The 9,453-nt window shown below is 40.1% G+C and overlaps 2 protein-coding genes across 2 annotated transcripts; one reads left to right on the top strand and one right to left on the bottom strand.

The window, feature by feature from the left end:
• The first annotated feature begins 13 nt into the window (after positions 1-13).
• Positions 14-6,774, top strand: enosf1 (enolase superfamily member 1). Its single transcript, XM_055037934.1, has 15 exons — positions 14-194; positions 286-388; positions 1,523-1,638; positions 1,988-2,074; positions 2,166-2,192; positions 2,269-2,341; positions 3,343-3,381; positions 3,543-3,625; positions 3,705-3,827; positions 3,909-4,043; positions 4,491-4,532; positions 4,626-4,755; positions 5,514-5,613; positions 5,685-5,766; positions 6,361-6,774. Exons 1-15 carry the CDS (start codon positions 114-116, stop codon positions 6,451-6,453), a joined length of 1,314 nt encoding a protein of 437 aa, XP_054893909.1. The 5' UTR covers positions 14-113; the 3' UTR covers positions 6,454-6,774.
• tyms (thymidylate synthetase) lies at positions 6,443-9,399 on the bottom strand. Its single transcript, XM_055037935.1, has 7 exons — positions 8,905-9,399; positions 8,285-8,358; positions 8,019-8,193; positions 7,402-7,503; positions 7,143-7,318; positions 6,993-7,064; positions 6,443-6,909 (listed from the first exon to the last, which is right to left on the bottom strand). Exons 1-7 carry the CDS (start codon positions 9,134-9,136, stop codon positions 6,772-6,774), a joined length of 969 nt encoding a protein of 322 aa, XP_054893910.1. The 5' UTR covers positions 9,137-9,399; the 3' UTR covers positions 6,443-6,771.
• Positions 9,400-9,453: the final 54 nt, after the last annotated feature.

Genomic DNA, 9,453 nt, shown 5'->3' with positions numbered 1-9,453 from the left:
TTTGTGGGTTTTTTTGACCAATGGCGATGTGGCGAGGGAGTGGGTGGGATTATAACTTGCAGGTGACTGGACAGTGAACCCTTGTCATAGACTTTGTTCATTTGAGTGCAAAAATGTTGCAAAAAATAACTCATTTGACTGTAAGGGACGTGAGATTTCCTACGTCTTTGGAGCAGCACGGCTCAGATGCGATGGTGAGAAGTTCATGCACAAACATCGAGCAGATCAGGTTCAGATGCAGTTACAGACCAGGCCTTTGTGCGCTGCTTTCTGTCCACGCTGCAGCACACGGACCCGGATTACTCGGCCGCTTACGTGGTTCTGGACACGGACAGTGGACTGAAAGGTTTCGGGCTCACCTTCACTTTAGGAAAAGGAACAGAGATCGGTAAGAGTTGAGGCGGTTCTGCAGACCGTCACGGCGTTGCACGTGACCAGAGCTTTAACTTTGTGGTGCATTCAAGTGCTTGCAGGAAGCTCGGATTTTTAAACTTCTTTGGATTTCAGCAAGATTGAGAGATCGTATGGAAAAGTAATAGGCCTACTGAAAAAACAAGAAAAATATATAACATATAAGATACGAATAAGAATTTTCACAAGTCTGATCTATCTGCTTTTATATAAAATCTTTTTATTTGTGACATTTAAACTGAAATAATATATGCACCCTTTCTGAAACGTATAATAAATATTTCGGCAATTATTTTGACAAATATTCTTTTTGAGTGAACCTTTTCATTGAAATAAAATAATTTACTTTTAGGGGGGGAAAAAAACAGATATTTAATTTGAGTATTCAGAGAAGAAATATCTCTCAAAATCACCGATGAAACAATTGATTTATTAACCTTAACAACTCATTCAAAATAAGTTAAGAAACTTTATAAAATTTCTCTCAAGTTAGTTTTTGTTTGAATCTTTTATTTAGAAATCCACAATTTTCTCTTTCCTTGTGAGACAAAAAACTTGTGAACCCACAATATTTGTACCAGTGGCAGATTTGGAGTCACTGTACTGTTTTCAGCTGCAATTTGTTCCCGACTGAAAATTTTGCTGTGGTCCAGGTAGAATATTGGCTTGAATCAGAAAGCAAATGTATCAGGTAGGACAAAGATCAGGATAATGGCTCAGAAGCCATCCAACCTCCAATACCTGGAGGTCATCACCAAGTAATATATAATACATATGTGGAAAACCTCAAATTTGATAATTGTTATTCAATACTATTTATCACTGGTTATTAAGAAGAGTTTAAATAATGCTTTAATTGATGAAAGACATGATGTACTGGCTTTAAAAATCTAATTTACTAACAGGTTCTGAATGGGTGTGTTTCCAACATTGCTGCAATAAAGCTTTTCTGTTCTCTTGTCAAAACCAACAGTGCCACCTTGTGGTCAGTCCGTGCATTTGTTAGATCTCCCTTGGATAAAATATTTAAACGTGCTTTGCAGAATGTGGTAGCCTTTATACATACATTAATGCATTCTAATGCAGTGTTTTTCCATTTGAACTCCTGCAGTGGTGTGTGCCGTCCGGGCTCTGGCAGGACTGGTTGTTGGGAAATCTTTGCACGACATTGTGAGCAACTTTCGGGGGTTTTACCGGCTGCTGACGAGTGATGGCCAAATAAGATGGGTAAAGGCTTAAACACATAAAGGCTTTTAGATTTTGAATTTGGTTGTTGTATGAAATTCGCTTTCAGATTTCATAGAGGATTAATGCTGTAACCAAGGAGATTTTGGTGCAGCTTTTCAAGAAATAGTTTATTGATTTCTCAGTTTATTGTCTCCAATCAAACAGTAACTCTGATCTATGAGATCTCAAACGGGTAAAAAATTAGTCATAAATGTTCCTGCTTTTATGGGGACTCAGGCTGTCCTTTATTCACATCTGTTGTAAAATCTAAACAACACCCTATTGGAGATCAAATATAAAGTATTGCTTTCATTAAAGCATCTGCAATACCTTATCTTGGTTGGTATAGCTGGGTCCAGAGAAAGGCGTGATCCACTTGGCCACCGCTGCTGTCCTGAATGCTGTTTGGGACTTGTGGGCTCGGGTGGAGGGCAAGGTGGGACTTTCATATCAGGCTCTCGTGATAACATTCACAGTTTGTCAATGAGGCTCAAGATTCACAGCCGACTGTCGCTATTTTCCTGTAGCCTCTGTGGAAGCTGCTGGTCGACATGGTGAGTGTGAGATAAATTTGAATGGCATGCAGGATGTGATCACCGGGAACAAATATTGTGTCGTGTGTCGATCCAGGATCCGAAACAGATAATCTCCTGCATTGACTTCAGATACATCACCGATGTGCTGACAGAGGAGGAAGCTCTTGGTAAGACACGATAGAGGACTACTTGGCCTTTTGGTCAGAGCTTTTCATCCAGTCATATACAGGAATCTGCACTGATTTGGGGATTTTAAAGACAAAATACAATATTTGGATTCACAAGGTTGAATTTGCTGTAGACTTTCTCTTATTCAAACAGGTTGAAAATTGCACATAAAAGTTAAAGTATACAAACTTATGTCCCTTGATATCTGGATAAATATCCCATACAAAGATCCAGAGAGACAAAACAACCTCTTTACCACCAAGAAGCATCCAGTGTAATCCTGTTGGATTTTTGACCACACTTCTTACTAAATTTATATTCATTGATTGGTTTCTTGTTCAGACCTTGCCTTAAAACCTAACCCACATATCTTCAATGTAGTTGGGGTTTGAACTTTCCTGAATAATAATGTTAACCTGCTTTATTGACTCAAAAATCCGCTTTTGATGTTTGTTTGCCACAATGTCTTGTTGAAGCACTTAGCTGTGTCCAATTTCCAACCAGTTCGCGGTGGATTTGGGGTGAAATTGAATAAACTGTCCTTGATTTTCATTATTTTACTCACTTGTTGCAATCCACTTAGATGTCTGGGAGAAAAACAGCAAAGCCTGCACCTGGGTGGTTGCTGGATTTCTTTCCTTCTGAGGGTGATTATTTGGGTCAGATGGTTGATGATGTCAACATAGCTGCATGGTCCTATAGCACTATGGTCCTAAACATGCGTCACAATTAGAGTAAAGAGGGACAAATCAGCTAACATGAATTCCCTTGATTTTTCAAAAAATTTCACTCAAAGTCCCTTGTTCATAATTTCAAATTCTAACTTGTGCATTTTAAGTTGTTTTATGCTGTAAAATTAGTCCAACCTAAAAAAAAATAGTGTGTAAATGTGTCTTTAAAATGTCTAAGTCATTATATCTGTTAACGAGAGGCAGTAAACTCTTCACTGCTTTTCTTATTGAGACTAGTCGGCTTTATTTGCTCCCTTTTGCTTTTTCAGACATACTTGTAAATGCAAAGGAGGGAAAGCAGCAGAGAGGTGAGCAGACAGAAGAGCCATTAATTTCGCCCCTAAATTGGATTTCACTTGAAAAACCTCTTTTGGCTCCAACTTAATCACTTTTAGTTAATGTAAATATCTTCACGAAGATTTGTTGTGAGCAAAACTCTTTAACTGCAATGACTTTTCTCACCTGCTAGAGGACCTTATGATGAGCCAGGGTTATCCTGCCTACACCACCTCCTGCGCCTGGCTGGGATACTCAGACCAACAGCTCAAACAGGTGGACCGCACAACAACCTGCTGCGTCTCCACACATTGGAGGGTCTCGTTTTTATGTTGTGATGATGTTGTTTCTCCAGCTTTGCACAGAGGCTCTTCAACACGGTTGGACCCGGTTTAAGGTGAAAGTTGGCGCTGACCTAGAGGACGATATCCGCAGGTGTCGTCTCATCAGGCAGATGATTGGGCCTAGTAACACATTGGTAAGGCTATTTATTTATTCATTTCACTATTAAGGATGCAGTGAAGTTTTATTGTTTAATTTCGAAATATGTTTGTGTTAGATGATTGACGCCAACCAGAGGTGGGACGTAGCCGAGGCCATCAGCTGGGTGGCCAGACTGGCAGAGGTCAGACCTCTGTGGATCGAGGAGCCCACTTCTCCGGATGACATCCTGGGTCATGCTGCTATTTCTAAGGTGAGAGAAATGTTCATAAATATATATTTAACAGCACATTAAACCAGATAGGATTGTTTTTCATTGTAGCTGTGTCTCTAAGTTTATTTCAAAACTTTTTGTTTTTATTTTTTCAAGAGTTTTTAACTTGCTTGTGGATTAGTTATGTCTGGAATGCTTTGAAATGCAATATTAGCATAGGCCATGCACTTCTAGAACGGTTTCAATTTGGGCTTTTTTTAAGCTAATTTAAAGACTGCATGTTTTGTCATTTAGAAAAATCACTGAATATAATTTAAAAAATGAATAAATATGAACAAATGTGATATAAATTCATATATTTTTCAAATACAAGAATTTACAAATAACATTATGAAAACCTAGTATCCTTGGTCAGAACTTTAACATGTCTTTTTTATTAATGCCTCTTTGATCAGAAGTGAATAATCTCTACAATTCTTTTGTCAGGCTTTGGCTCCACTTGGGATTGGAGTGGCTTCAGGCGAGCAGGTTGGAGTTCAAGCGTTTCCTATGCACTTAAAATTAGGTGAAGCAACTAGATTTGTTCCTCAGTATAACAATTTGGGTTTTTTTATTCTGCAGTGTCACAACAGAGTGATGTTCAAGCAGTTCCTGCAAGCTTCAGCGCTGCAGTTTGTTCAAATAGACAGCTGCCGGTTGGGCAGCGTCAATGAAAACCTGGCTGTGCTGCTGATGGCCCACAAGTTCAAAGGTAAAAAGCAGGACAGCTGTCTTCAGTCATGGATCATTCAGTGCAATTAGCAAAGCTCAAGTAGCAGTTTGTTGATTTGAGGCATCAGATGAGAGATGGACATCTCCAGCAGTACCCATCTGCAGTGACAGACTGGTGCTTAAGAGAACAGGAAGCAGACAGAGGAAAAGATGGAGGCAGTAATAAAAGAGTTCTTTCTGTAGGAAGCAAGAGCGGCAGCAGTTACTCTGTGAAAGAGTTCGTCTAGCTAAATACAGAATCCCCAAACCAGAGTTACTTTCAATGGAAAAAAAAGTAGAGTGCACAAAGTTAATTTCAACAAGGACAACTTTAAATGGGAGAGAAAAACAATGAGGGCACAAAGTCACAACTGAGGAGCATTGAAGCAGGTAATTTCCAATAAATTAGAAAATGATGAGGCACATTTGCCAGATTAAAGGATGAACAGTAATTTTTGCAAATCGACAAGTATTAAATATGCTTTAAATACCTTTTTCAAAAGGCTACATTCTGCAGAAGCGTATTACAGTCAACGAGATGAATCATTCTTGTTTTGTACAAACTGATAATTACACTGTGTAAACATGATCATTCCATCCATATGGTAGCTATTTAGTGCTGAATAATCTTGCAATGTTACTGAATAACAAAGTTAAGACTATTAATTGTACAACTGTGTTTGTCTGCTCCAGTTTCTTCATATCAGTGGATCTATCATGTTTTTAAATAGCATTGTGCAACTGTTTGTTTTTTATCAGTGCCTGTGTGCCCTCATGCTGGAGGGGTCGGTCTGTGTGAACTGGTTCAGCACCTCATCCTGTTTGATTACATCTGCGTGTCGGCGGATCTCAGCGGCCGGTGAGAGGTGTTTTAATTACTGGCTGCCATGAATACCGGCACCGTCTCAAAAACCTTTGGTGCCTTTGCAGAATGTGTGAATATGTTGACCATCTCCATGAACACTTCACCAGTCCTGCGGTGGTACAAAACGCCCACTATCTGACCCCGAAGGTAAAGAAATCACAACAAAACTCATTGTTTCATGTTTGACTGAAAAATGAAAATATACTGAAGTGCTACCTTTAGCATAGTTTATTTTGTTTATGTGATGGACCAAGACTATGATCTGCAAATTTGAAAATGGGAAAGAAAAATGTGGCAAGGTTTACAAAATATTTTAAAAGTAAAAAACTGACATATAATAGCAGTCAGACCCCTTTAGTGTAAATAAAATGCAACCAAATCCATTCTCAATTTACCTCATAGCATATACTTGTGTAAAGATGTCCCAGTCAAAGTCCTGGCCTAAATCTAATTAATCTGTCCAGGCTGACTGAAGTGGAGCAATTTTGCTAAGATTGGTTAAAAATTTCTGTCAGGCAGTGGCACAGCAGGTGCAAACACAGCAAAAGGTGGTTCTACAAAACATTGATTCAGGGTGGCTGAGTACCAAGACACGAATCTTTCATTATTATTTTCTGGTCTCGTCTATCACTTAAAATAGATTTAGGCTGGTAGTTGTAAATTGACAAAATGTGTGGAAAGGTTTAGAGGTGTGAATACTTTTACAAGTCACTGAATCTGTGTGGTTCTTGTTGGTTTTAGGATCCAGGCTATTCCTGTGAGATGCTGGAATCATCAGTGAAGAGACACGAGTACCCGGAAGGAGACGTTTGGAAACTACAAATCAACAAATAAGGACTTTATTATCAACATTTCACTGTTAAATATTCACTCTAAATAATTTCTCTCAAATCACCAAATCTTTGTAAAACGCACAATTTGGAGGGTTCTTTTGATTTGTTTGTTTCTTATCAGGTTGATCACAAATGTTTTACAGAATTAGATAATTTATCAGTTAAAATACAGGAAAGAAAAAAATAGACAAGTACAAACATACAGTAGAAAACTTCAGGAACAAAAAAAAAACATTTTTCCCCTAAATTAGGCAAAATAAAGCCTTGTGTGAACTACAGTCTTTCAAAATTAAAAGGCACACACGGCCAATTTCAGGTCTCACACGGCCATCTGCATCTTTATGGTGGGGTGTGGGTTGTAGCCACAGATCTCAAAGTCCTCCGCCTGGAAGTCATTGATGCTTTCCACTTTTCTCTTGATTTTTAGTGTTGGAAAAGGGCGAATCTCCCTCTGGACCTGCACATTTGAACAGATTGCATAAATCAGAAATCAAACGCAACTGAAGAAATGTTTTAGCTGAACTGACTGATCTAACCCACCTGCACTTTCAGAGGTTCGACGTGATTGAGGTAGACATGAGCGTCTCCCAGGGTGTGGACAAAGTCACCGGGCTGCAAGGAACGAGATGTGAGACGTTAGACAACACGTCTGTAGATTGAACAGAAATGAAGCTTGTGCAGCGCTCGTACCTTGAGTCCTGTAATGTGTGCAATCATGTAGGTGAGAAGTGCATAGCTGGCGATGTTGAAAGGCACCCCCAGGCCCATGTCGGCGGAGCGCTGGTACAGCTGACAGGACAGCTCCCCGTCACAGACGTAGAACTGACAGAGGGCGTGGCAGGGAGGCAGTGCCATTAAGGGGAGGTCTGCAGACACCGAGGATGTTCATATCAGAAAACAAACAGCAGAAAAAACAAAACAAAAAACAAGAACTGTAACCTTGACTTACCTTTGGGGTTCCAGGCGCACATGATGATCCGTCGATCTTCCGGGTTTTTCTTGATGGTGTCAATGATGTTTTGCAGCTGGTCGACACCTTGTCCTGTGTAATCTGTTGAAAGAGCGGAGGAATCAACACATTCAGACTAAAAGCTGTAATTTAAAAATAACAGCAGACATACTGTAGTTCTTAAGAGGTTTACTGTAGGTTTAAGGTTAATTCAAGGCATACAGTAATGGTAGGTATTTTGAAAAAGGGATATTTTCATACAGTTCATGGACTTAGTTATTTTACCTTTATGTTTCATTAAAAAAAAAACAAGTGTGTATTGATTGGCTTATAATAGATATCTAATAGAACAAAAACTGAAGGATGGGCCAGTTCAGCTCTCTGCAGTGTACCATAACAGCAGCAGGTTCTGTTTTTCGTAGACTGTTGACTGTTAAAGTGCTTCGATAACAAATTAGATTAAATATGTCATTAAAGTTAAACAATCAAAGTGAGAAAATGTATTTTACTTAAAAAAAGATCATCATATGATGTGCTTTTGTGGACTTTATGAGTCAAACATTAAACATCGCATTGAAGACATTCTAATAGCTTTGCTTTTTACAACAGTGCAGTACCTGTGTGCATGTCCTTGTACTCTGCACCGAAGTGCCTCCATTGGAAACCATACACAGGCCCCAGGTCCCCCTCCTCCCTTTCTGTGAAGCCCAAGTTGTCCAGGAAGTCACGGGACCCGTTGGCGTCCCAGATCTTCACTCCTTTTTCTGACAGCTCCTTGGCATTTGTTGATCCCTGCAGCATATAAAACAAATGCAACAGCCTCGTTAGCTCTGGTGAAACATAGAAAATGAAGAATCAAGTGGGGATTTCACATCATCTTCACCTTGATAAACCACAGCAACTCCTCCAGGATACCTTTCCAGAAAACTCTCTTCGTTGTCAACAAGGGGAACTGGTCTGCAAAGAAAACAAAAACAAAACAGATTAACTGCTAATAATGCAAATGCTCAAAAATGCCTTTGACATCACAATCCTAAGATCTTTTGCAGCTCATACCGCTGATTGACCTAAGGGAACTCTAGTGTTTTGAATAAAATAAAATCCTCACACACCTTTAACCTTTTCTGACTTTATTACATCATTAACAAAATATTGTGTGGGGATTTTTTTTCTTCAAATCCCCACTCGCCAGGCCCAGCGAGCCTAGCCTAGCCCTAGTCCAAGTCTGGACTTTGACTAGGCCAGGTGTACCAAAAAACAGTAAAAGCCACAGTTGGGTATGTAGAGCACAGCTTTGTCATTCCAAGTCTGTAATAGCCTCGCCTTGGTTATCTTCCCATAAACTCTAATTTTATCACCTTTTCGGAAAACTGAACAAAAATCACCAAAGTTCAATGTCCTAATCCCTGTACTGCATCTCTGTACCTGTGCAGCATTTTCATTCATTCACTCATTCATAGCACGACTATGTTTGGACGCACATAGGCTGAAGCTGGTCTGTACCTCGTAGGTTGTATCGGACTTGAGCTCCGAACAAAGACAGGACTCCTGTCCCGGTTCGGTCTCCCTTCCTGCAGCCGTGCTCCATGATGTACTCTGCTAGACTCAAATATCCGCGTTCATCGCACAGAAAGCCGAACTTCTTCTCGTCCTTCTCCGTTGCTGGCTTCTCGTCCGTCCAAGAGGCGGCGTCTCTGCGCAGCTCCTCGGTGTGTATTTCAGAGGTTGCAGGCATGTTTACAGATTAAAGTTGAGGTTTGCTTCGGTAGTGGAGCAAAGTCCGAGCCTCCTCAGTCACCAACAGTCAAGAACCCGGGTGTTTGTCTGTATTTCCCGGGCGAAATTTGCCGGGCAATACAGGGCTTCCTATTGGCCCGACAAGAAGGGGAGGAGCCAGAAGGTGGAAGTGGGGTTCCCTGCCCCGAGGTCCTTTTCCCCCCACATCGCTCTGATTGACCTAAGAGAGCTCGCCTTATTTGCATTTATTTGCAAACAAATGCAAATAAATAAATAAGTGTTTATTTATTTGCATTTGTATAAACAAAAGCAAAT

The sequence above is a fragment of the Poeciliopsis prolifica genome, unplaced genomic scaffold (genome assembly GCF_027474105.1).
Source record: "Poeciliopsis prolifica strain line A6 unplaced genomic scaffold, Auburn_PproV2 SCAFFOLD012, whole genome shotgun sequence".
Taxonomy (NCBI): Eukaryota; Metazoa; Chordata; class Actinopteri; order Cyprinodontiformes; family Poeciliidae; genus Poeciliopsis; species Poeciliopsis prolifica.
The sequence above is the reverse complement of the archived record's forward strand: the minus strand, read 5'-3'. Positions and strand labels throughout refer to the sequence as shown.

Excerpts from the sequence above, each read along its gene's own strand:
- enosf1 (XM_055037934.1), top strand. The coding sequence starts at position 114 with ATGTTGCAAAAAATAACTCATTTGACTGTAAGGGACGTGAGATTTCCT. Across the intron at positions 1,639-1,987 it reads GTGATGGCCAAATAAGATGG|CTGGGTCCAGAGAAAGGCGT; the intron begins GTAAAGGCTTAA and ends TGGTTGGTATAG. Across the intron at positions 2,193-2,268 it reads GGAAGCTGCTGGTCGACATG|GATCCGAAACAGATAATCTC; the intron begins GTGAGTGTGAGA and ends GTGTCGATCCAG.
- tyms (XM_055037935.1), bottom strand. The coding sequence starts at position 9,136 with ATGCCTGCAACCTCTGAAATACACACCGAGGAGCTGCGCAGAGACGCC. Across the intron at positions 7,065-7,142 it reads CACACATTACAGGACTCAAG|CCCGGTGACTTTGTCCACAC; the intron begins GTACGAGCGCTG and ends CGTTCCTTGCAG. Across the intron at positions 6,910-6,992 it reads TCGAACCTCTGAAAGTGCAG|GTCCAGAGGGAGATTCGCCC; the intron begins GTGGGTTAGATC and ends TCAAATGTGCAG.